Genomic DNA, 25,309 nt, shown 5'->3' on the forward strand with positions numbered 1-25,309 from the left:
AGAGTTTTACCAAACATTCAAGGAAGAACTAAAACCTATCCTCTTCAGACTATTCCAAAAAATTCAAGAGGAAGGAACACTTCCAAGCTCCTTCTATGAAGCCAGCATCACCCTAATACCAAAACCAGATAAAGACAACACAATGAAGGAGAATTACAGGCCAATATCCCTATGAATGTAGATGCCAAAATCCTCAACAAAATTCTAGCAAATCGGATCCAGCAGTACATCAGAAATATCATACACCATGACCAAGTAGGGTTTATCCCAGGAATGCAAGGATGGTACAATATCCGAAAATCAATAAATGTGATACATCACATAAACAAATTGAAAGATAAAAATCACATAGTCATATCAATTGATGAAGAAAAAGCATTTGACAAAATCCAACACCCTTTCTTGATAAAAACTCTCAACAAGGTGGGAATAGAAGGATCATACCTCAACATAACAAAAGCTATATATGATAAACCCACAGCTAACATCATACTCAATGGGCAAAAACTAAAACCATTTCCCCTAAGAACAGGAACAAGACAGGGATGCTCACTCTCACCACTCCTGTTTGACATAGTACTGGAAGTATTAGCCATTGCAATTAGACAAGAAGAAGAAATAAAAGGCATCCAAATTGGAAAAGAAGAAGTAAAGCTGTCCTTATTTGCTGATGACATGATATTGTACATAAAAAAACCCGAAAGACTACATCAAAAAACTAACAGACTTAATAAATGAATTCGGCAATGTAGCAGGATACAAAATTAACGCCAAGAAATCTATGACATTTCTATACACCAACAGTGAACTTACAGAAAGAGAGACTAAAAAAGCAATCCCATTTTCCATTGCACCAAAAAAATTAAGATACTTAGGAATAAACCTAACCAAGGAGGTAAAACACCTATACGCGGAAAACTACAGGACACTGAGAAAAGAGATAGAGGTAGATGTAAACAGATGGAAGAACATACCATGTTCATGGATTGGTAGAATCAACATCATTAAAATGTCCATACTACCCAAAGCAATCTATAGATTCAATGCACTCCCCATTAAAATACCAAAGGCATATTTCACAGACCTAGAAAGAACTCTCCAAAAATTCATCTGGAATAAAAAAGACCCCGAATAGCCACAGCAATCCTGAGAAAGAAGAATAAAGTAGGAGGGATCTCAATACCAGATTTCAAGCTGTATTACAAAGCCACTGTCCTCAAAACAGCCTGGTACTGGCACAAGAACAGACATATAGATCAATGGAATAGAATAGAGAATCCAGATATCAACCCAAACCAATATGCGCAATTAATATTTGACAAAGGAGGCATGAGCATACAATGGAGTCAAGACAGTCTCTTCAATAAATGGTGTTGGGAAAATTGGACAGATACATGCAAAAAAATGAAACTAGATCACCAACTTACACCATACACAAAAATAAACTCAAAATGGATACAGGACTTAAATATAAGACGGGAAACCATAAAAATACTGGAGGAATCCACAGGCAGCAAAATCTCAGACATATGCCAAAAGAACTTTTTCAGTGATACTGACCCTAGGGCAATGGAAGCCAAAGAGAAAATAAACAAATGGGACTACATCAAAATAAAAAGCTTTTGCACAGCAAAAGAAACCATCAACAAAACAACAAGAAACCCCACTGTATGGGAGAACATATTTGCAAATGTTATCACTGATAAAGGTTTAATCTCCAACATCTACAGGCAGCTTATACAACTTAATAAAAGGAAGATAAATGATCCAATAAAAAAAAAAAATGGGCAACAGACCTAAATAGAATCTTTTCGAAAGAAGACAGAAGGAAGGCCAAGAGACACATGAAAAGTTGCTCAAAGTCACTAATTATCTGAGAGATGCAAATCAAAACAACAAAAGCGATACCATCTCACACCTGTCAGAATGGCTATCATCAACAAATCAACAAACGACAAGTGTTGGCAAGGATGCGGAGAAAAAGGAACCCTCGTGCACTGCTGGTGGAAATGCAGACTGGTGCAGCCACTGTGGAGAACAGTATGGAGTTTCCTCAAAAAACTGAAAATGGAACTCCCATTTGACCCAGTAATCCCACTCCTAGGAATATATCCTAAGTAACTAGAAACACCAATAAGAAAGGATATATGCACACCTATGTTCATAGCAGCACAATTTACAATAGCTAAGATGTGGAAACAGCCTAGGTGCCCGTCAGCTGATGACTGGATCAGAAAACTATGGTACATCTACACAATGGAATACTATGCTGCCATAAAAAAGAAGGAATTACTACCATTTGTAGGCACCTGAATGGAATTAGAGAACATTATGCTAAGTGAAATAAGCCAGTCAATGAAAGAAAAATACCACATGATCTCATTCATTTGGGGATAATTAAAAACATTATAAACTGATGAACAAAAAGATAGATTCAGAGGCAGTAAAGCATCAAACAGACTGTCAAATTACAGCGGGAAGGTTAGGGAGAGGTGGGGGAATAAGAGATCAACTGAAGGACTTATATGCATGCATATAAGAGTAACGAACGGATGCAAAACATTGGGGGGTGAGGGCATGTATGGGAGTAGGGTGGGGGGGCAATGGTAAGATATGTACACATATAATACCTTAATAAAAAAAATAAAGATAAAAATTAACAAGAAAAATAAATAAATAAAAATTAAAATAAAAAAATAAGTAGAACAGAAACCAACTCGTAGATACAGAGAACATTTTGATGGTCGCCAGATGAGAAAGAGTTTGGGGGATGGGTGAAAAAAGTGAAGGGATTTAGAAGTACAAATTGGTAGTTACAGAATATTCATAGGGATGCAAAGAACAGCATAGGGAATATAGTCAAAAATATATTGACAACTATGTATGGTGTCATATGGGTGTGAGATTTATTGAGATGATTATTTAGTTAGTTATATAATGTGTAATCACTGGGGTGTACACCTGAAAATAATGTAATATTGTACGTCAACTGTAATTGAACAATCAAAAAAGATTTTAAAAAGAAAACTCTACTGGATGAGCTTACTAGCAAAATGAAGATAAAAGGGAGTTAATCGATGAACTTAAAGACAGAACCATATAACTTACCCAATATGAACAAGAGACAAAAAAAATATATTACCAAAAAAATGAAGAGAGACTTTGGGATCTGTGGGACTATAACAAAATTTAATATTTCTGTTACTGAATTCTACAGGGAGATAGAGAATATGGAACTGAAAAATCATTCAGAGAAAAAATGTATAAAAATTTCTCAATTTTGACAAAAACATATACATTCAAAAAGCTGAGGAAACTCCACACAGCATAAACTCAAAGAAATCTAGGCCAAGGTACAACAAAATCAAACTTCTGAAAACTAAAAACAAAACAAAAATCTCAAAAGTAGCAAGGGATTAAATAAATAGTGATACTCATCCATAGGGGAAAACAATTCAAATATCAGCTAATTTCTCATCATAAATTATGGCTACCAGAGCACAACATGATTCAAGTTTTGAAAGAAAAGTGTTATCAACCGAGAATTCTATATGCAGAAAAAAATGTTCTTTGGGAATTAAGTGGAAATCAACACTTTTTTATGTAAAATTTACCCTTTCCTTAATTTTTGTCAATGTTGAATAGCATATGGTATTTTAGAATGAATTGTCCCCCCATAAAATTTATATGTTGAAACCCTAACCCTCTGTGACCATATATGGAGATATGGTCTTTTAGGAGTAAAGGTAAATGAGGTCCTAATCCCATAGAATTGATGTTCTTAAAGGAGAAAAAGAGACACTAGAGATCCTGCCATCACCTACACCTTGTACATTTAGCCTCCAGAACTGTGAGAAAATAAATATCTGTTGTTTACGCTATCTAGTCTATTTTATTTTGTTATAGCAGCCCTGGACAACTAATAAACATAGAAAAAAGAAAGTGTAAAAAGTGTAAACAGAGAAAATTAATATAATACCATCATACAGACTACAGGAAATGTGTGGGGAGGGTATGTTTTTCTTATTTATAAAACGTATCAGAAGTATTTTCTTTTAACAATAAGTATGAATCTAAGACTGTTTTGAGTATTGTTGAAGAATGAAAAACACCTTAGTTTTAGACCAACTAGGGTTTAGGGATGTTGGGGTAACAGGGAGGAGATCTTTCTGGTGATTGAATCTTTATGGCAGTTACAGGAATCTACACATGTGATAAAATGTCACAGAACTATACACACACATTGTACCAATCCCAATTTCTTGGTTTAAGTATATGGCTATCATTACATAAAAATGTCATCTTTCCAAGAACCTGGGTGAAGGGTACACAGGACCTCTTAGCATTGTTTCTGCAACTTCCTGTGAACATATATGTATTTTAAAATAGCAACAAGACATTAACTTTTAAAGGTCCCTGAAAAAATTTCAATAAAATTATCATATGATCCAGCAATTTAATTTCTGGGTATTTTTCTGAAGAAAATACTAACTCAAAAAGAGATATATATCTTAATCTTAGTTGCAACATTATTTACAACAGCCAAGATATGGAAACAATCTAAGTGCCTATTCATGAATGAGAATATTACTTAGCCATTAAAAAAAAAATGAATGATGTGTTGCTATTGATGACAACGTGAATGGAGCTGGGTGTCATTATGCCTAGAAAAATAAATCAGACAGAGAAAGTCAAATATCATATCATCTCACTTATATGTGAAATAAAAATAAAAAAATAGTTCATAGATACAGAGCACAGATTGGTTACTGCCAGAGTTGGGGGTGAAGTGGGGGAATGGTTAAATGGAGTGAAAAGATACAAACTTCCAGTTATAAAATAAATAAGCCATGGCATGTAGTGTACAGCATGGTGACTATAGTCAATAATAAAGTATTGCATATTTAAAAGTTGCTAACAAAGTAGAACTTAAAAGTTCTCATCACAAAAAAAATTATAATTATATATGGTGATGAATGTTAACTAGACATTCTGGTGATCATTTCCCAGTGTATACAGTTATTGAATTATGATGTTGTACATCTGGAAGTATATAATGTAGGTCAATTATACCTCAATAAAATATCTATTAATAGATAATTCTGATCACGCTGACCTAAGGTACTATAGGGACAAAAAGACCAGTAGAATGATTCTTCATTTGGGGAGGTCTTTGAATGCACAGTATCACATTTTCCTGTGTAAAAACATTTAAAAATCACCCTCAAAGAGGCTTCCTGTACAGACTTAAAATACTATGTAAATCCTTAAAAAGAAGAACTGGAGTCCCTGAGAAGTTAATTATTGGGCAGATTGTGGGAAAGAAAGAATCCAGATCAACAATTTCTTAAGTTACTTCCTCTAGAACATAATATATACTCCAAACAGAAAGTGTTTTTTAACACACAGAGACTGAGAGCAGACATCCGCAGGGGCTGGACTTGCATCTGCACCATGAGAAACAGATGTCTAAGACTGCTGCCAGGTCGGTAAAATTATAACAATGACCATAGACAATTAAAGCTATCTGGGAACTCTCTACCCAGTTTGAAAATATTATCTGTTTTTGCTTGATACCTGACTTGTTTTTCCCAGTATCTCTATAAGGTACAAATGGAAGAAAATTTAAGGATATTAGCTTGTTTATAATAAATCTCAAAGGAGAAAGTTAGTGAAACTTATTTCCTAGGGCATACTCAAGGACTTAACAGACACTTCCCATTTAACCACTATTTTAGTCCAGTTTCTTCAGAGAAGCAGAATCAATAGGAGGGAGGGAGGGAAGCAGAGAGGGGGAAAAGGAGGGAGAGAGGGGAGGAGAGAAGGAGAGAGGGCGGGAGAGAGAGAACAAGGGAGAGGGAGAGAGAAAGGCAGAAGAGGGGGGAGAAATGCATTATTATAAGGAATGAGCTCATGAGATTAATGGAGGCTGGAAAGTTCAAAATCCACAGGGCAGGCCAGTAGGCTGAAACCCAGGGAAGAATTGATGTTGCATCTGAAGTCCAAGTCTAAAGGCAGTTAGGGCACTAGCCAGTTTGGCTCAGTGGACAGAGCGTCAGCCTTCAGACCAAAGGGTCCCGGTTTGATTTCGGTCAAGGGCACACACCTTGGTTGCAGGCTCCTCCTCGGTCTGGGCCTTGGTCAGGGAGCATACAGGAGGCAACCAATCAATGTGTTTCTTTCTGTCTTTCCCTCTCTCTAAAAATAAAATAAAATTTTAAAAAGGCAGTTTGGAAGCAGAATTCCCTCTTCCACAGAAGAGGAAGTCAGTCTTTTTTCTCTTATGGTCTTTAACTGAATGGATGTGGCCCACCCAGATTATGGAGGGCAATCTGATTTACTCAAAGTCTACTGATTTAAATGTTAATCTCATCTAAAATAGATCCAAAGTCATAGAAGCACAGAACAGACTGTCAAACCTAAGAGGGAAGGCAAGAGAGTGTGGGTGAGTGGGAGGAGATCAACTAATGATCTTATTTGCATATACGCATAACCCAGGAACACAGACAATAGGGTGGTAAAGGCTTGGGGTGAGGGGTAGGGGTAGGCTGGGAGAGGTCAATGGGGGGAAAGAGGGACATATGTAATACTTTCAACAATAAAGATTTTTTTAAAAACATGCATTCACAGCAACATCTACATATATATAAAAGCTTTAGCGACCAGAATGACCAGTTGCTATGATGCGCACTGGCCACCAAGGGGCAGATGCTCAAAGCAGGAGCTGACCCATGGTGGTCAGTGTGCTCCCATTGCCAACCTCCGATGGCAGGCCAACCTCCCGCAGTCCCTACCCCCCGGCCGGTAGGCCCCGATCACCTGATTGGGGCTGGCCCCCAGGCTGGGACAGGGAACAGGGAGTGGGTGGCGGCAGACATAGCCCCTTTCCTAGGGGGGCCGAGGGCCAGCTCCCTCCTTGGAGCTGGCGACCAATCTCCCATGCCCTGTCCCTCCCTCCAGCTGGCAGGCCCCGATCGGCCCACCACCCACCGGCTGCAGTGGCGGGGCGCTGACGATGGCCGCATCAGCATCTGGTGTCCTTTCCTTCCTTGCCCAGCCTGGTGACTGTTGCCTCCTCTCTGGCCAGGCCCTGATCAGTCTGGCACGATCCACCCTGACTGCTGGCCAGGCCTAGGGACCCCACCTGTGCACAAATTTCATGCCCCGGGCCTCTAGTAAACTAATGTTTGACTAGATGTCTGGGTACTGTAGTCTAGCCAAATTGATATATAAGATTAACTATCACATTTCATTTTTTTTTTCAGAAGGGTAGATAATCAAACTATCTGAAAACTCTGTTATGCTAAGAAATACATCATCATTGTGTGTGTATCATGGCATGATTTAAAGGACAGGGAATTAGTAAAAATCAATATTAACAAGGTCAGCCAAAGGCTGGTTAGTCTTTATTTCCTTCAAGGCTTAGGATACTGTTACCTAGTAAGTTCGGTGTTTCTATTAGGTTGTCCCCATTTGCTTCCTGGTTTTTATGAAACATAGCCACATTTATCATTATCTGATTTGTGGTACATGACATTTTTTAAGAATGGACACATTTTAGAAACTTCTTGTAAAGGCACACAGAGCTGGATTTTCATAGGGTTCACTGGCTCATATGGATGAAAGGATGGACTCTAAATATGTGATCCAGTTATTGCCTGTAGGGTAGGTTTCATTCCTCTGCACCTGTAGTGGTTTTCAGACCACAAAGCCTGTTCAGTGACTTATTCCTTAGGGCTGAACTGGAAGAAAAAGGGCAAAGGCTGTGCCCTCAGTGCTCTGTCTGAGGGCCTGGAGCTCATGTGGAAGGAACCAAAGAAGCCATGGGTGCTATACCTGGAGAGGCCACTTAACCAGGAGATAGTGACTCTACCTGCAGCTGCCTTCATTCTCGCTCCTCACCTCTCATTAGCCCCCATCTCTCCATTCCACTCTTCCAGGGTTCTTATCCCTGCTGAACTGTGAGCTAGGGCTCACACTTTGGGAGTCTAATTCTAATACCCAGCTCCTTTTGTATACCCAGAAAATGTATATTTAACAGGGGAAATGATCCTGGAAGAGAAATCCTCAGATTTCTACCATTTCCAGAGAACAAGAAACTGGATCTGGGCAAAGGGATCTTTAAGATCTACCCCCTCCATTGGCACAGGTTGGGGTTTCTAAGATGTGTCCCTATCAGCATCCGTCATGTATGTTCTGTCCCCTGACCTGTGGCACCTGAGGATCCATGAGGACTGTATCTGTTGGTGACTGATTTCTCAGGTCGTTCTGGGAGGTGGAGGGGAAAGATTGAGTCCTCAATTCCCAGTAAAGTACACGAAGAACCTGCTGGACGGCCGTGGGCTGCAGGGCAAGAACCACCTCCAAAGGAAGCAATGGCCATGCAGCCAGGTTTTGAAATTGGAGATTGACTCTCTTTGTCTTCTCTTCATGTTTTTCTGTCCCAGAACTGTCAGTGCTGCTGTTGTTGCCATTGGTTGCTACAGCACAGGATAGGGGTAAGTCTGCCCAAACAGATGCCCATTAGTGATATTAAGCTGGGGAGGAGGCTTTTCTGCAAGTGAGGCTTGGAGGTGATCTTCTGGAGATAAGAAAAGCTGTTTTACCTCCCTAAATGCCCAGATTTTTTTTTTTTTTACTATTCCTCTTCCAATAGCAGCCATCCCTCCCTTCTCTCCCCTCCTCTAGTTTTGAACCCATAGTTGTCCATGGCTTTATCCATTCCTTGAGCCTTCTGACCATTGTCTCCACCTCACTGTTCCACCCCACAGCCTGTATTCGATGGTGCCCTCCGAACCCTCCATGTGTCAATGCCCACGCCTGTCACTGCGCACCGGGATTCAGTGCTGCATCAAGTAGCGTTTTCACCAGCGGCCACTTGAAGAGTTGCAATGGTACAGAGGTTTCAGGGAGAGGGGTGGAGGGACATAAAGAGATTATTGGGGTATATTGTGGAGCATCCAGAGCAGCACAAGCATTTTGTCAAGGATTAGAGAGAGGAGACAGGGCAGGGTAGTATGAGGAAGTGGGCAGTTAGGTTTTTGTGATTAGTAGGAAGGGTGTTTAGAGCTTCCACAATGGATCTGGGCTGTGTGCATTCAAACTCTAGGCTTGCCACTAAGTGGCTCTCTGACCTTTAGGAAATTATTTCTCCTCTCCCTCAGTTTCCTTGTTTGTATATTGGGGATAATTACTGTACCTACCCCACATGGATGGTGTAAGACCTGCATGAAAAAAAAATTTTAGATGAGTGCAGAGAAATTGTCAACAAATATGAGCTATTACTGTTGTTACTGCTATTACTCTAAGTATTATTTTCATAGCACAAAGAAAGGAAAGAAATAGTGGAAGCAATAGGAGAAAAGAAATACCTAGAGCCTGGAGTCTCAGGCTCTCCTACTAGCTCGAGCTCACCAGGAATCCTGCCCTGGTTTTCCACCTCATCCTCACAGCAGAGCCAGGACGCAGGCAGAGCTAGGGTTTTTCCCCCACCTTCACCCATTTGCCACACTCCTGGCCACCACCAGTCTGTTTCTGTATCTATGTGTTTGTGTGGGTTTTTTTTAATTTCACATTTAAGTCAGATTATTATATTTGTATTTTTCTGACATTTCACTTAGCCATAATGTCATATAGGACAGAGTTTCCTTCTTTTTATGGCTGAATAATATTCCACTGTATACGTATACAACTTTTTAATTATCTGCTTGTCCACCAGTGGTCTCATGTTGTTTTTGTATCTTGGCTATTGTAAATAATGTTGCAAGGAACATGGAGGTACAGACATCTTTTCAAGATTTAATATTATTTCTTTCTGAGAAATACCCAAAAGTTCAGGTGAATCATGAATCTTTAAATATTTGAGGATTTTTTTCATAGGGACTGCCCCAATTTAAATTCCCACCAGTAGTACCAAATGTCCCTTTTCTCCACATCCTCTCCAACACTGTTATCTCTCGTGGGGTTTTTTAATAATAGCCATTCTAACAGGTGTGAAGTAGTATCTCATGGTGATTTTTATTTGCATTTCTCTGATGACTAATGATGTTGAAAACCTTTTCATGTATCTATTGGCTATTTGGATGGCTTCCGTTGTGGGGTTGTTTTTTATTGGGGTGGGGGGGGTATGCCTTCTTTGGAAAACATTTGTTCAAATCCTCTACCCAATTTTTTTTTCAAATTTTTATTAAGGTATTATATCTGTACATATCTTACCATTGCCCCCCCCACCCCACTCCCATACATGCCCTCACCCCCCAATGTTTTGCATCCGTTGGTTACTCTTATATGCATGCATACAAGTCCTTCAGTTGATCTCTTATTTCCCCCACCTGTCCCTAACCTTACCACTGTAATTACACAGTCAGTTTGATGCTTTACTGCCTCTGTATCTATCTTTTGGTTCATCAGTTTATAATGTTTTTCATTATCACCAAATGAGTGAGATCATGTGGTATTTTTCTTTCATTGACTGGCTTATTTCACTTAGCATAATGTTCTCTAATTCCATTCAGGTGCCTACAAATGGTAGTAATTCCTTCTTTTTTATGGCAGCATAGTATTCCATTGTGTAGATGTACCATAGTTTTCTGATCCAGTCATCTGCTGACGGGCACCTAGGCTGTTTCCAAATCTTAGCTATTGTAAATTGTGCTGCTATGAACATAGGGGTGCATATATCCTTTCTGATTGGTGTTTCTGGTTTCTTAGGATATATTCCTAGGAGTGGGATTACTGGGTCAAATGGGAGTTCCATTTTTAGTTTTTTGAGGAAACTCCATACTGTTCTCCACAGTGGCTGCACCAGTCTGCATTCCCACCAGCAGTGCATGAGGGTTCCTTTTTCTCCGCATCCTCGCCAACACTTGTCGTTTGTTGATTTGTTGATGATAGCCATTCTGACAGGTGTAAGATGGTATCACATTGTCGTTTTGATTTCCATCTCTCGGATAATTAGTGACTTTGAGCATGTTTTCATGTGTCTCTTGGCCCTCCTTCTGTCTTCTTTTGAAAATATTCTATTTAGGTCCGTTGCCCATTTTTTTATTGGATCATTTATCATCCTTTTATTAAGTTGTATAAGCTGCCTGTAGATGTTGGAAATTAAACCTTTATCAGTGATAACATTTGCAAATATGTTCTCCCATACAGTGGGGTTTCTTGTTGTTTTGTTGATGGTTTCTTTTGCTGTGCAAAAGCTTTTTATTTTGATGTAGTCCCATTTGTTTATTTTCTCTTTGGCTTCCATTGCCCTAGGGTCAGTATCACTGAAAAAGTTCTTTTGGCATATGTCTGAGATTTTGCTGCCTGTGATTCCTCTAGTATTTTTATGGTTTCCCGTCTTATATTTAAGTCCTGTATCCATTTTGAGTTTATTTTTGTGTATGGTGTAAGTTGGTGATCTAGTTTCATTTTTTTGAATGTATCTGTCCAATTTTCCCAACACCATTTATTGAAGAGACTGTCTTGACTCCATTGAATGCTCATGCCTCCTTTGTCAAATATTAATTGCGCATATTGGTTTGGGTCGATATCTGGATTCTCTATTCTATTCCATTGATCTATATGTCTGTTCTTGTGCCAGTACCAGGCTGTTTTGAGGACAGTGGCCTTGTAATACAGCTTGAAATCTGGTATTGAGATCCCTCCTACTTTATTCTTCTTTCTCAGGATTGCTGTGGCTATTCGGGGTCTTTTTTTATTCCAGATGAATTTTTGGAGAGTTCTTTCTAGGTCTGTGAAATATGCCTTTGGTATTTTAATGGGGAGTGCATTGAATCTATAGATTGCTTTGGGTAGTATGGACATTTTGATGATGTTGATTCTACCAATCCATGAACATGGTATGTTCTTCCATCTGTTTACATCTTCCTCTATCTCTTTTTTCAGTGTCCTGTAGTTTTCCGCCTAAAGGTCTTTTACCTCCTTGGTTAGGTTTATTCCTAAGTATCTTAATTTTTTTGGTGCGATGGAAAATGGGATTGCTTTTTTAGTCTCTCTTTCTGTAAGTTCACTGTTGGTCTATGGAAATGCCATAGATTTCTTGGCGTTAATTTTGTATCCTGCTACATTGCCGAATTCATTTATTAAATCTGTTAGTTTTTTGATGGAGTCTTTTGGGTTTTTGATGTACAATATCATGTCATCTGCAAATAAGGACAGCTTTACTTCTTCTTTTCCAATTTGGATGCCTTTTATTTCTTCTTCTTGTCTAATTGCAGTGGCTAATACTTCCAGTACTATGTCAAACAGGAGTGGTGAGAGTGGGCATCCTTGTCTTGTTCCTGTTCTTAGGGGAAATGGTTTTAGTTTTTGCCCATTGAGTATGATGTTAGCTGTGGGTTTATCATATATAGCTTTTATTATGTTGAGGTATGATCCTTCTATTCCCACCTTGTTGAGAGTTTTTATCAAGAAAGGGTGTTGGATTTTGTCAAATGCTTTTTCTGCATCAATTGATATGACTATGTGATTTTTATCTCTCAATTTGTTTATGTGATGTATCACATTTATTGATTTTCGGATATTGTACCATCCTTGCATTCCTGGGATAAACCCTACTTGGTCATGGTGTATGATTTTTCTGATGTACTGCTGGATCCGATTTGCTAGAATTTTGTTGAGGATTTTGGCATCTACATTCATGAGGGATATTGGCCTGTAATTCTCCTTCATTGTGTTGTCTTTATCTGGTTTTGGTATTAGGGTGATGCTGGCTTCATAGAAGGAGCTTGGAAGTTTTCCTTCCTCTTGAATTTTTTGGAACAGTCTGAGGAGGATAGGTTTTAGTTCTTCCTTGAATGTTTGGTAAAACTCTCCTGTGAAGCCGTCTGGCCCCGGGCTTTTGTTTGCCAGAAGTTCTTTGATGACTGCTTCAATTTCTTCCATAGTTACTGGCATGTTGAGCTGTTTAGATTCTTCTTGATTGAGTTTTGGAAGGTTATATTTTTCTAGGAATCTGTCCATTTCCTCCAGGTTGTCCAGTTTGTTGGAATAGATTTGTTCGTAGTATTTTTTAACAATCCTCTGTATTTCGGCGGGATCTGTTGTTATTTCACCTCTTTCATTTCTGATTTTGTTTATTTGGGTCCTCTCTCTTTGCTTCTTGGTGAGCCTGGCTAGAGGTTCATCAATCTTGTTTATCCTTTCAAAGAACCAGCTCTTGGTTTTGTTGATCTTTTGTATTGTTTCTTTGGTCTCTATGTCGTTTATCTCTGCTCTGATCTTTATTATTTCCTTCCTTCTGCTTACACTGGGCTTTTCTTGTTGCTCTTTTTCTAACTCTTTGAGTTGTTGGGTTAGGTAATTTATTACCATTGTTTCTTGTTTTTTGCAGTAGGCTTGTAGAGCTATGAACTTCCCTCTCAAGACTGCTTTCGCTGTGTCCCATAGATTTTGGATTGTAGTGTTTTCATTGTCATTTGTTGCCATGATGTTTTTTATTTCTTCTTTTATCTCTCTGGTAACCCAGTCATGGTTTAATAGCATGCTGTTTAGCCTCCATGTGTTTGATTTCTTTGGGTTGTTTTTATTGTAGTTGATTTCCAGTTTTATGCCACTGTGGTCTGAGAAGATGCTTGATATGATTTCTATCTTCTTGAATTTGAAGAGACTTTGCCTATGTCCCAACATATGGTCTATCTTTGAAAATGACCCATGTGCACTTGAGAAGAATGTATATTCTGTGGCTTTGGGGTGAAATGTTCTGAAGATGTCAATTAATTCCATCTGGTCTAGTGAGTCATTTAGGATTGATGTTTCTTTGCTGATTTTTTGTTTAGAGGATTTGTCCAATGGTGATAGTGGGGTATTAAAGTCTCCTACTATGATTGTATTGCTGTCAATCTCTCCCTTGATATCCTCCAGGAGCTTTTTTATGTATTTGGGTGCTCCTGTATTGGGAGCATATATGTTTACCAGAGTTATTTCTTCTTGTTGGATTGCTCCCTTTAGTATTATGAAGTGGCCTTCCTTATCTCTTGTTATGTCCTTCAGTTTGAGATCTAATTTGCCAGATATAAGTATTGCTACCCCAGCTTTTTTTTTCAGTTCCATTTGCCTGGAAAAACTTTTTCCATCCCTTCACCCTCAGTCTGTGTGCGTCATTTTTTCTGAGGTGGGTTTCTTGTAGACAGCAGATATATGGGTCATGTTTTATTATCCAATCCATTACCCTATGTCTTTTGATTGGGGCATTTAATCCGTTTACATTTAAAGTTATTATTGATAGGTACTTACTTGTCGCCATTCCTATTCTTTTTTTTTTTACATTTTTTTAAACTTTATTTATTTTTTTTTATTAAGGTATTATATGTGTACATATCTTACCATTGCCAACCCCCACCCCACTCCCACACATGCCTCACCTCCCAATGTTTTGCATCTTTTGGTTACTCTTATATACATGCATATAAGTCCTTCAGTTGATCTCTTATTTCCCCCACCTCTCTCTAACCTTACTGCTGTAATTTTACAGTCTGTTTGATGCTTTACTGCCTCTGTATCTATCTTTTTGTTCATCAGTTTATAATGTTTTTCATTATCCCCAAATGAGTGAGATCATGTGGTATTTTTCTTTCATTGACTGGCTTATTTCACTTAGCATAATGTTCTCTAATTCCATCCAGGTGCCTACAAATGGTAGTAATTCCTTCTTTTTTATGGCAGCATAGTATTCCATTGTGTAGATGTACCATAGTTTTCTGATCCAGTCATCTGCTGACGGGCACTTAGGCTGTTTCCAAATCTTAGCTATGGTAAATTGTGCTGCTATGAACATAGGGGTGCATATATCCTTTCTGACTGGTGTTTCTAGTTTCTTAGGATATATTCCCAGGAGTGGGATTACTGGGTCAAATGGGAGTTCCATTTTCAGTTTTTTGAGGAAACTCCATACTGTTCTCCACAGTGGCTGCACCAGTCTGCATTCCCACCAGCAGTGCACGAGGGTTCCTTTTTCTCTGCATCCTCGCAACACTTGTCGTTTGTTGATTTCTTGATGATAGCCATTCTGACAGGTGTGAGATGGTATCGCATTGTCGTTTTGATTTGCATCTCTCGGATAATTAGTGACTTTGAGCATGTTTTCATGTGTCTCTTGGCCCTCCTTCTGTCTTCTTTTGAAAAGATTCTATTTGGTCTGTTGCCCATTTTTTTATTGGATCATTTATCTTCCTTTTATTAAGTTGTATAAGCTGCCTGTAGATGTTGGAGATTAAACCTTTATCAGTGATAACATTTGCAAATATGTTCTCCCATACAGTGGGGTTTCTTGTTGTTTTGTTGATGGTTTCTTTTGCTGTGCAAAAGCTTTTTATTTTGATGTAGTTCCATTTGTTTATTTTCTCTTTGGCTTCCATTGCCCTAGGGGCAGTATCACTGAAAAAGTTCTTTTGGCATATGTCTGAGATTTTGCTGCCTGTGGATTCCTCCAGTATTTTTATGGTTTCCCGTCTTATATTTAAGTCCTGTACCCATTTTGAGTTTATTTTTGTGTATGGTGTAAGTTGGTGGTCTAGTTTCATTTTTTTGCATGTATCTGTCCAATTTTCCCAACACCATTTATTAAAGAGACTGTCTTGACTCCATTGAATGCTCATGCCTCCTTTGTCAAATATTAATTGCGCATATTGGTTTGGGTCGATATCTGGATTCTCTATTCTATTCCATTGATCTATATGTCTGTTCTTGTGCCAGTACCAGGCTGTTTTGAGGACAGTGGCCTTGTAATACAGCTTGAAATCTGGTATTGAGATCCCTCCTACTTTATTCTTCTTTCTCAGGATTGCTGTGGCTATTCGGGGTCTTTTTTTATTCCAGATGAATTTTTGGAGAGTTCTTTCTAGGTCTGTGAAATACGCCGTTGGTATTTTAATGGGGAGTGCATTGAATCTATAGATTGCTTTGGGTAGTATGGACATTTTAATGATGTTGATTCTACCAATCCATGAACATGGTATGTTCTTCCATCTGTTTACATCTTCCTCTATTTTTTTTCAGTGTCCTGTAGTTTTCCGCATATAGGTCTTTTACCTCCTTGGTTAGGTTTATTCCTAAGTATCTTAATTTTTTTGGTGCGATGGAAAATGGGATTGCTTTTTTAGTCTCTCTTTCTGTAAGTTCACTGTTGGTGTATAGAAATGCCATAGATTTCTTGGTGTTAATTTTGTATCCTGCTACATTGCCAAATTCATTTATTAAGTCTGTTAGTTTTTTGATGGAGTCTTTCGGGTTTTTGATGTACAATATCATGTCATCTGCAAATAAGGACAGCTTTACTTCTTCTTTTCCAATTTGGATGCCTTTTATTTCTTCTTCTTGTCTAATTGCAGTGGCTAATACTTCCAGTACTATGTCAAACAGGAGTGGTGAGAGTGGGCATCCTTGTCTTTTCCTGTTCTTAGGGGAAATGGTTTTAGTTTTTGCCCATTGAGTATGATGTTAGCTGTGGGTTTATCATATATAGCTTTTATTATGTTGAGGTATGATCCTTCTATTCCCACCTTGTTGAGAGTTTTTATCAAGAAAGGGTGTTGGATTTTGTCAAATGCTTTTTCTGCATCAATTGATATGACTATGTGATTTTTATCTCTCAATTTGTTTATGTGATGTATCACATTTATTGATTTGCGGATATTGAACCATCCTTGCATTCCTGGGATAAACCCTACTTGGTCATGGTGTATGATCTTTCTGATGTACTGCTGGATCCTATTTGCTAGAATTTTGTTGAGGATTTTGGCATCTACATTCATGAGGGATATTGGCCTGTAATCATGAGGGATATTGGCCTGTAAGCCATTCCTATTCTTTACACCTGTGTTCCTTCTTCGCTTCCTATTCCTCTTTTTTTTTTACAGCAGACCCGTTAGCATTTCTTGCATTGCTGGTTTGGTGGTAATAAACTCCCTTAGTCCTTTTTTGTCTGTGAAGCTCCTGATTTCACCTTCAATTTTGATTGATAGCCTTGCTGGGTACAGTATTCTTGGATTCAGACCCTTCCTTTGCATGACTTTGTATATTTCATTCCATTCCCTTCTGGCCTGATGAGTTTCTGTTGAGAAATCAGTTGCTAGTCTGATGGGGGTTCCTTTGTATGTAACTTTCTGTCTCTCTCTTGCCGCTTCTAAGATTCTTACTTTGTCATTGGTGTTTGCCAATTTAATTATGATGTGCCTTGGCGTCGGTCTTTTGGGGTTCATTTTGCTTGGGACTCTGTGAGCTTCTTGGATTTGTGTGGGTTTTTTCTTCTCTATATCAGGGAAATTTTCTGTCATTATTTCTTCAAAGAGGTTTTCTATTCCTTGCTCAGCTTCCTTTCCTTCTGGAACCCCTATTATGCGGATGTTGTTTTGTTTCGTGTTGTCCCAAAGTTCCCTTAGGCTCTCCTCCTGCCTTTTTTTTTTTTTCTAGAAGTTGCTCTACTTGGGTATTTTTTCCCATCTTGTCTTCTAGCTCACTGATGCGGTCCTCTGCTTCTTCTAGTCTACTCTTGATGCTTTCTATTGAGTTCTTTACAGCAGCAATGTCATTTTTCATTTCTTCTTCGTTCTTCTTCATTTCCTCTTGGTTCTTGCTCATATTGTCGAATTTGTCTTCCATTCTTTTCAGCCACCTTATGACCATTTCTCTGAATTCTTTTTCTGGAAGGTTGCTTGCCTCCATTTCGTTTACTTCCTTTTCTGGTGATGCCTGCTTTTCTTTCATATGCGGGCTGCTTCTTTGTCTCCCCATGGTCTCTCTTCTCTGGGTGTCTGGTTATGTAGTTCTCTCTCTCCTGGTTTGATTTAAAGGCACAAAATAAAGCACTACCAGGTACAACACACAAGGCACTTATCCTAGGTGAAATCTGACCTTTCCGTGGTGGAGTGTAGAGCTCCTCTGAACCCGTGTGTTTGCGCCAATTGGGGACCATTGTTCTGGGGCTCGCAGCTGTTCCGTGGGTGCCGCAGTTGTCCTCTACCCAATTTTTAATCTGATCGTTAAGTTGTATGAGTTTTTATACATTTTAGATGTTAACCCTTATCAGATACAGGATTTGCAAATATTTTCTCACAATTGCCGGTTGCTTTTTCATTGCAGTGATAGTTTTCTTTGCTATGCAAGAGCTTTTTAGTTTGATGTAGCCCCCCTTGTCTATTGTTCCTTTTGTTGCCTTTTTTATGACAAATACAAAAATTCATTGCCAAGACAAATGAGGAGCTAACCTCCTATGTTTTCTTCTATGATTTTTATGGTTTCCAGGAAGCATAATTTTTTGAATTAGCAAATGTGGGCTCAAAAAGATTTAGTGAGTTGCCAAAGTTTGGCAACTAATAAAGTGGTAGTACTAAGGTCTAAAGCTAAGGGGGTTTTATTCTTCAAGAAAATTGGATCATAAAATGAAATCATAATACTAACAATGGTTCAAGTGAAAAATTTATTTATGTGCATTTAACCATCATAAAAATGGGGGGGGGTGAAATTTTACACCAAGAAATACTCTTCATCTACTTGAAATACTCTTAATGCATACTAATTGGTCATCAATGAAAATATTCTTAATATATGTGAACAGATGAGAAAAATATACCCCTAAAATTTTTCAGTAGTCTGTATAGGGGACTTATGGGTGATTATTTTATTTGATCATTATTTGATTTTCTTTGTTTTCTCAGTATCCAAGTGTTATTTAATATTTGTGGGAAAGTAACTTTTATCAGGAAAAGAAAAAGATGTTGTTGTCACTAGTACCCAGCCCATCCATGACACTAGTGGTATTCCTAAAGGTTTCTTTGTGCATTTGCATGTGTGTGTCTCATGGGAAATTGTAGACTGGATAGACATGGAGAGAAGATGCTACTAAGGTACCTGGATCCCAGCTCCCTTCTTGAAGGCACTTCTCAGGTTGAGGAATTTCCCACTGTTATGTCCTTCCATTCCACACCTTATTTCCACTTTTCCTCAACTCTACTCCACCCCATGTCATCAAACTTGATGGCAGGTCTCCAGCCATCACTATCATCTGAAAAGAAGAAAAAAGACCTATTGCTGAGGTAGGGGCTCAACATGAATGCCACAGATGTGAAACCCTCCCAGTTCCTCTCATGTCCTGGTCTGACTCCATAGCCTCAGCCTTAAAAGGGAAATTCATTAATTTAGAAAAGAAACTCTGACCTGGGGGAGATTAATTGACTCATCATGATCCCAATGAGTCCTTTCAGGCCCTAAAGTCTTTGGTCCCTTGATTGGAATGCACAGGGTCAAACTTTCTGTCCCTACATTTTTATTCATTTGGTTCTTATTAAGTTGCTGTTGTTACCCAGTGGTGTCCAGCCACTACTCGATGGATCCCTGAGCTACTCAAATGAGACTTGGCTCATGGGCATCTTTCTCTCAGATTTAGAGAATATGGAGAGATAAGATGCCAGAGAACACCCCCATGACTTAGCTGTGAGCGCCTTCATGCTGGTTCTTCATTTCACATCCCCTACTGCCTCTGATGACAGGGGATCTTACCCAGGATGGAGATAGGAAGACTCTCCCAGAGATATCCTGGGCATCTGTAAAAGGCTGCCATTGGGAGCTGGGGAACTGCCAGATGGGAAACTGACAAGGAGGGTGGAGTGTACTTGGGCCACTGTGATTAAAGGGAAGTGGAAGCTGTCAATGGGCAGGGGCTGACACCTGGCTCTATCTCCAGGTGTGTGATGAGTGCCACGTCACCCTCTACAGCCCCCACCCATGACTCCCTCCACAACCTCAGCATTGAGGATGGCCATCAAATCCACTGCCACCCCCAAGTCACCAATGATGCAAATAGCATCACAAAGGAGGGTTTGGAGCCTGAATCAGTGTCTCCATCTACCCCTCAAGGCCTGAAGAGAGTAATGCAGGCCTCCTTTCAACCCCTTCATGACACAGCAGAGTGTCTGAATGTAGGTGCCTCAGAAAGTAAAGATGGGCCGAAGAGTCAGTAGGCTCTGGAGCAGCTGATTGTGCCCAGCCCCATCCTTGGAGTACAACACTGGGCCTGTGTTCTCTCCAGCCCCCATGACAGGGTCATGCTGGAGGGCAGGGGCTCTGCCCAGTGGGAACTTTTGCTTTTGAGAGGTGACATTTTGCCTGTTGTGTTCCAGACATCAAGGAGTGTGGACCAAACTCAGAATGGTCCTGTGGAGTATATTTAGACTGCCAAGACTTCATGGAGTCCTACTGCAAATGCAGCCGAGGCAACAAGCCTGTTTCTGAGGAAATGTTCCACATTGATCCTGATGACCCGTGTGATGGTGAGAAGGATCCCATGTCTTCCACCTTCTCATTCATTAGGTTTGGAATTCTCAACCCTTTCTCCAGGTCATCAAAGAGGTAGCCTGGGCACTTACCAGGTCACCCACCCTCTCTGAACCCCAAGGCTCTGAATGCCCCCACCAAGTGCCACTTATACAATTTTGGAGCATCCTCTTGCTACTAGGCATCTTAATTTCATAAAACAACGAAAGGGGTGGCATTCATGATACTTCAAGAGCTCACAGAGTACTGCATTCCAGTGCAATATCCATCCTTTTCTTCTTCATAAGAAACTGCCAGGATGAGACCTTCCCACACTAGAGTCCACATGGGCTTGGTCATCCCAGGAGCACTCTGAGATCCCTCAGGCCTTGATGAACTCTGTTCAGAAATGTGGAAGTGGGAAGAGTCAAAGGTCAGCCCATGTGGCCCAGCTGGCCCTGCCCTGTCCAACAACTACACCTGGTGAAACCCCTACTTGCACCCTGACCCCACTTCTCAGCCACTCAGCTGCATCTATTTTCCCAAGTAAGGCTCCACCCTGATCCAATCCAATAAGTTCAGTTCATGGGCCTGTGGGCAACTCAGATAAATAGGACCCAGGAGGATGTTGTATTGGAGATGGGCAGGGTGAAATAAGCCACCCACAGATACTCAGAAAGTTAGGCAAATGGAAGAGGCTCCTATCTGAATGAGAATGAAAGAAAGGATGTAATTGGACATCATTGCCCAGGCCTGACCCTCTCCTGTAGAGGTCAACTCAGGTCACAGGGGGACCCAAACTGAGCCCCTGTCAGCAGGACCTACAAGTTGGTATCCCTGATGGAGATCAAAAAGCCAGATGACAGCCAAAACCGGTTTGGCTCAGTGAATAGAGTGTCAGCCTGCGGACTGAAAGGTCCCAGGTTCGATTCCGGTCTAGGGCATGTACCTTGGTTGCGGGCGCATCCCCAGTAGGGGGTGTGCAGGAGGCAGCTGATCGATGTTTCTCTCTCATCGGTGTTTCTAACTCTCTATCCCTCTCCCTTCCTCTCTGTAAAAAATCAATAAAATATTTTTTAAAAAGCCAGATGACAGAAATAGCTGCCACCCCTCACCCATTAGCACCTGCTCCCCTCTTCAGCCACCCAGGCCTTACCTACTGCTGGCCTTGCTCAGAAATGGATTCTCACCACTTCCTGCCAGTCCAGGGGATGCCTTTGTGGGGATCATAAGAGGCATCTTCACCACCTCAAGCCTGCATGACTGGACATCAACCCTCATTGTCTACCATGGCCTGGCATCCACTGTCTGGGTGGCTCTTGCTTGTCTGGCATCATCTTCATTCTCCTCACCCCTTCCTCCAAGCCCCTTGAGGAGTCAGGTTCATGGGTGGGTCTTGGGCCAGCTTGAGTCTCAGAGTTAGCATGGAAGGGAGAATTCTGTCCTGCCAGCATCACCCGGTTCCAAGGAGAATTAAGGCAGAGAGCAGCTGTCCTGAAAGAAGCAGGACAAAGGCCATAATCGGGAGCCAAGCTGGGTACTGCTCAGGGAACACATTTCTCCTGTATTTGCTGTATTTGGCTCCCAGGAAGGCCCACCCTGGCCTTTGTCCAAATCCTCAGGCTGAGACACAGGTAAACATGATGTTCCCACTCCACCTGGGAGCTGCCAGGGAAGCGAGTGCACAGGGGCTAAAAGACAGGGAGAACTCAGGACACTTCCATCCACATCTGGACAACGGAGCATTGAAGCCACAACATTCACCCATAGGATGCCTCCCTGTGAATAAGAACTGGCACCTACTCACTAGGAGGAGAGAGTGGGGCCTTTTCAAAGCAGATTTATGCCATTGCCAAAGAACAAAGAATGTGGACATGGGAAAAGGCAAACCAACCTAAGGACTTTCTCCTTCAAGATATATCCTCTCCATTGGAAAAGGTTGGAGTTTCTAAGATGTGTCCCTGTCATCAGCTGTGTGTATGTTCTGTCCCCTTACCTGTAGCACCTGAGGTTCTCTGACTATCAGTGACTGACTCCTTGGGGAGTCCCAGGAAATGAGGGGAAAGACAGAGTCCTTGATTCCAAGCATATGAACCTCAGAGAAGTTGCCAGAAAGCTGTGGGCTGCAGGGCCAGAGCCACCTCCCAGGTGGAGGCCTGTGGATAGAGTTTGAAACTGGAGAGGTTGAAATTGGAGCTCCACTTTCCTATCTTGATCATCTCTCTGTCTTTCTGCCCCAGGACTCATTTTGCATCTCTTTTTGACATTGAGTGCTGCAGATGAAGCCCTTAAAGGTGAGTCTGCCCAGCCAGGGCAATTAGTGACATAAGCTGGGTAGTGCTTGTTGGGATCCAGGTCCTCTCACTAACAAGGGGAGAAGGAGGCTTACTCTGAAAATGAGGCCAGCGAGGGTCTTCTGAAAATAAGAGAAACTATTTCTTCCTCCCTGAATGTCCAGAATTTTCTGAGCTCTTCTAAGTCCAGTGGCAGCCATAACTCCCTCTCTCCCCTACTCTGGCATCCACTGTCTGGGTGGCTCTTGCTTGTCTGGCATCATCTTCATTCTCCTCACTCCTTCCTACAAGCCCTTGGATCCCCAGCTGGTAGCTGACTTCTTCCATTTCATGGGCCTTCTGACCATACTCTCCATACCCACAGCCTCTACCCCAGAAGACTGTGCTTGGTGGTGTCCTCTGAACTCCAAATGTGTCAATGCCACTGCTTGTCGCTGTGCTCAGGGATTCCTTTCTTCATCTGGAGAGATCTTCACTAGCCGCTTCAGGAGATGTGATGGTAAGGGGCTTGGAGTGGGCATGCAGAGATTTTTGGGGAAGGTTATAGGGCCTCCAGAACCCTCACCACTGAGAGCAGCACAGAAGCATTTTGTCAAGGATTAGAGAGAGGAGACAGGGCAGGATGCTATGAGGGAGGTAGGCAATTAGGTTTTCGTGATTAGTCTATCAGATCCACTACCCATTTTTAAATTCGATGGTGTAGTTTTGTGTGTTTTGTCTGTTGAGTTAAAAGAGTTCTTTATATAGTATTTTGGATTTTAACTATTTGTAAGATATATGATTTGCAAACATTTTCTCCCAAATTGTAGGTTGCCTTTTAATTGTTTTATAATTATAAAGACAGTGTTTATTAAAATACATTTCATTTTTAAAATGTAACTGAGTCTACAGACATTGTATATGTATATGTATATGTATATGTATATGTATATGTATATTTATTATCTCTTCTTGTTCATGAGATTTGAGGTTATTTGGCCCACTTTCTCAGGCATAAAAAACAACAACAAAAACATTAAAAAGCTGTCCTGGACACCCACCCTCTCCAAACCTCAAGGCTGAGAACCCTCCTCAGAGTGTCACTTCTGGATGTTTGGAACCCTCACCCCCACCCACCTGATATCTTATTTTCGAGAGAGTGATGACATTTAAGTTACTTCAGGAGCTCACAGTGTTTTGTGTTCCAATGCAATATCTGTCTTCTTTGTCATCACCAGTGATTTCCAGAACGAGAACTTCTCCCACCAGAGCCCCTGTGATCTCAAACATTCCAGGTAGACTCTCAGACCTCCCAGGCAATGATAGATTCAGGGATCCTGTCCAGAAACATGGAGGTGAGGAGATTCAAGGGGGGTCCACCTTCCCTAGCTAGCCCTGTCCCTGGCCAACAACCCTGGCACCTTGACCCCAATTCCCAGCTACTCAGCCTCCATCAATGTTCCTACACAAGGGACCTCCCTAACCCTCCCCCAAAATTTCAGTTCATGACCTGAGGACAATGCAGAATATCAGGACCCAGAAGAATGTTGTTTCAGGTCTTAGCAGAATGACATGGATCCCACCACACAAACACGTTCTTGAAAATTCAACTACAAGGGAGAGACTCCCATCTGAACCAGACTACAAAGGAAGGCATCATCAGGGACCACGGGTTCACTCAGGAAAGAACACAGGTGTGTGTCCCAGGTGGGATGTTAAGGGGCCAGATGATAGAAACATCTGCTGCCCATCGCCCATCAGACCCTGCTCCCTCTCCAGCCAGCCAGCCCTCACCTTCACTGGTCTTCCTCAGATAAGGATTCTCAACACTTCCTGCCAGTCCAGGGAATGCCTTTGGGGAGTCAAGAAAAGTACCCAGGGATGAGTGACTGACTGGATGTCAGCTCCCAGTGTCTAACCTGGACTTGGTGCCACTGTCTGGGTGGCCCCATCCTGTCCAGCATCTTCTTCATTCTCCCTACCCCCTGCCCTATAGCCTCATCCTTGGGAGTGGGAGTGGGAGTGGGAGTGGGGGACATGAAGGGGGAGGGGTGTCTGTCAAGAGGGCAATTCTTGGTCCATCTCTATCAAGTGTTAGTGTGGAGGGGAGAGCACTGCTTTGACAGCGTCAATGGGATTCCAAAGAGAACTCAGTCAGTGAGGAGCTGCTCTGGGGAAATGAGAACTAAGGCTATCACAGGGAGGCAAGTCAGGTCGTGACCAGGAAATGCAGCATTTCCCGTGCCCTGTATTCTCACAAAGGCACACTCTGTCCTCTGTCCAAATGTTCAGGCTGGGACACAGGCAGCTGTGATGTTCCCCCACGGTATCTGGGAACTTCCCAGGAAATTTAGGGAACTGGGGGTAGCAGACAGGTAGGACTCAGGCTGATTCCATTCACATTTGGACAAAAGAGCATCGAAGCCACCACATTATTATGCTGCGAGGCTTCCATGTGACTAGGAAAAAGTGCCCACTAAGGGAAGGGGGGACAGTGGAACCTCCCACGTGTTTCTATTCCCAAACCAGGGTCCATAAATTACCAAATGACAATCTGGGAAGGAACCTGGCCTGGGCCTCAAGCCCCACCCCCAACACACACACACACACACACACACACACACACTCTCACATACACCTAATGAACTGCCCTTCTGTCTGCACCAGGGATCTCCTCCCGCACCTGGATTGCACACCCTAGAATCAACAGCAGTGAGGTGAGTGACTCCCGAAGGGACAAAGAGGTAGGAAATACCTCCGTGCCACCTGCAGCACCCACCTATTTT

General features: G+C 41.3%; 1 protein-coding gene across 1 annotated transcript in view; it reads left to right on the top strand.

Annotated features, from left to right (window-relative positions):
* Nucleotides 1-25,309, top strand: part of LOC308251756 (adhesion G protein-coupled receptor E2-like) — a gene marked incomplete at both ends in the record, with an annotated part of 103,898 nt that overhangs the window by 41,676 nt on the left and 36,913 nt on the right. The window contains 4 exons of the mRNA XM_080675461.1: nt 20,118-20,267; nt 22,491-22,544; nt 22,909-23,043; nt 25,191-25,267. Of these exons, the coding sequence (XP_080531587.1) occupies nt 20,118-20,267; nt 22,491-22,544; nt 22,909-23,043; nt 25,191-25,267 (416 nt within the window). The remainder of the gene's footprint in view (nt 1-20,117; nt 20,268-22,490; nt 22,545-22,908; nt 23,044-25,190; nt 25,268-25,309) is intronic.

The sequence above is a fragment of the Plecotus auritus genome (genome assembly GCF_963455305.1).
Source record: "Plecotus auritus genome assembly, chromosome: 6".
NCBI classification, from domain to species: Eukaryota; Metazoa; Chordata; class Mammalia; order Chiroptera; family Vespertilionidae; genus Plecotus; species Plecotus auritus.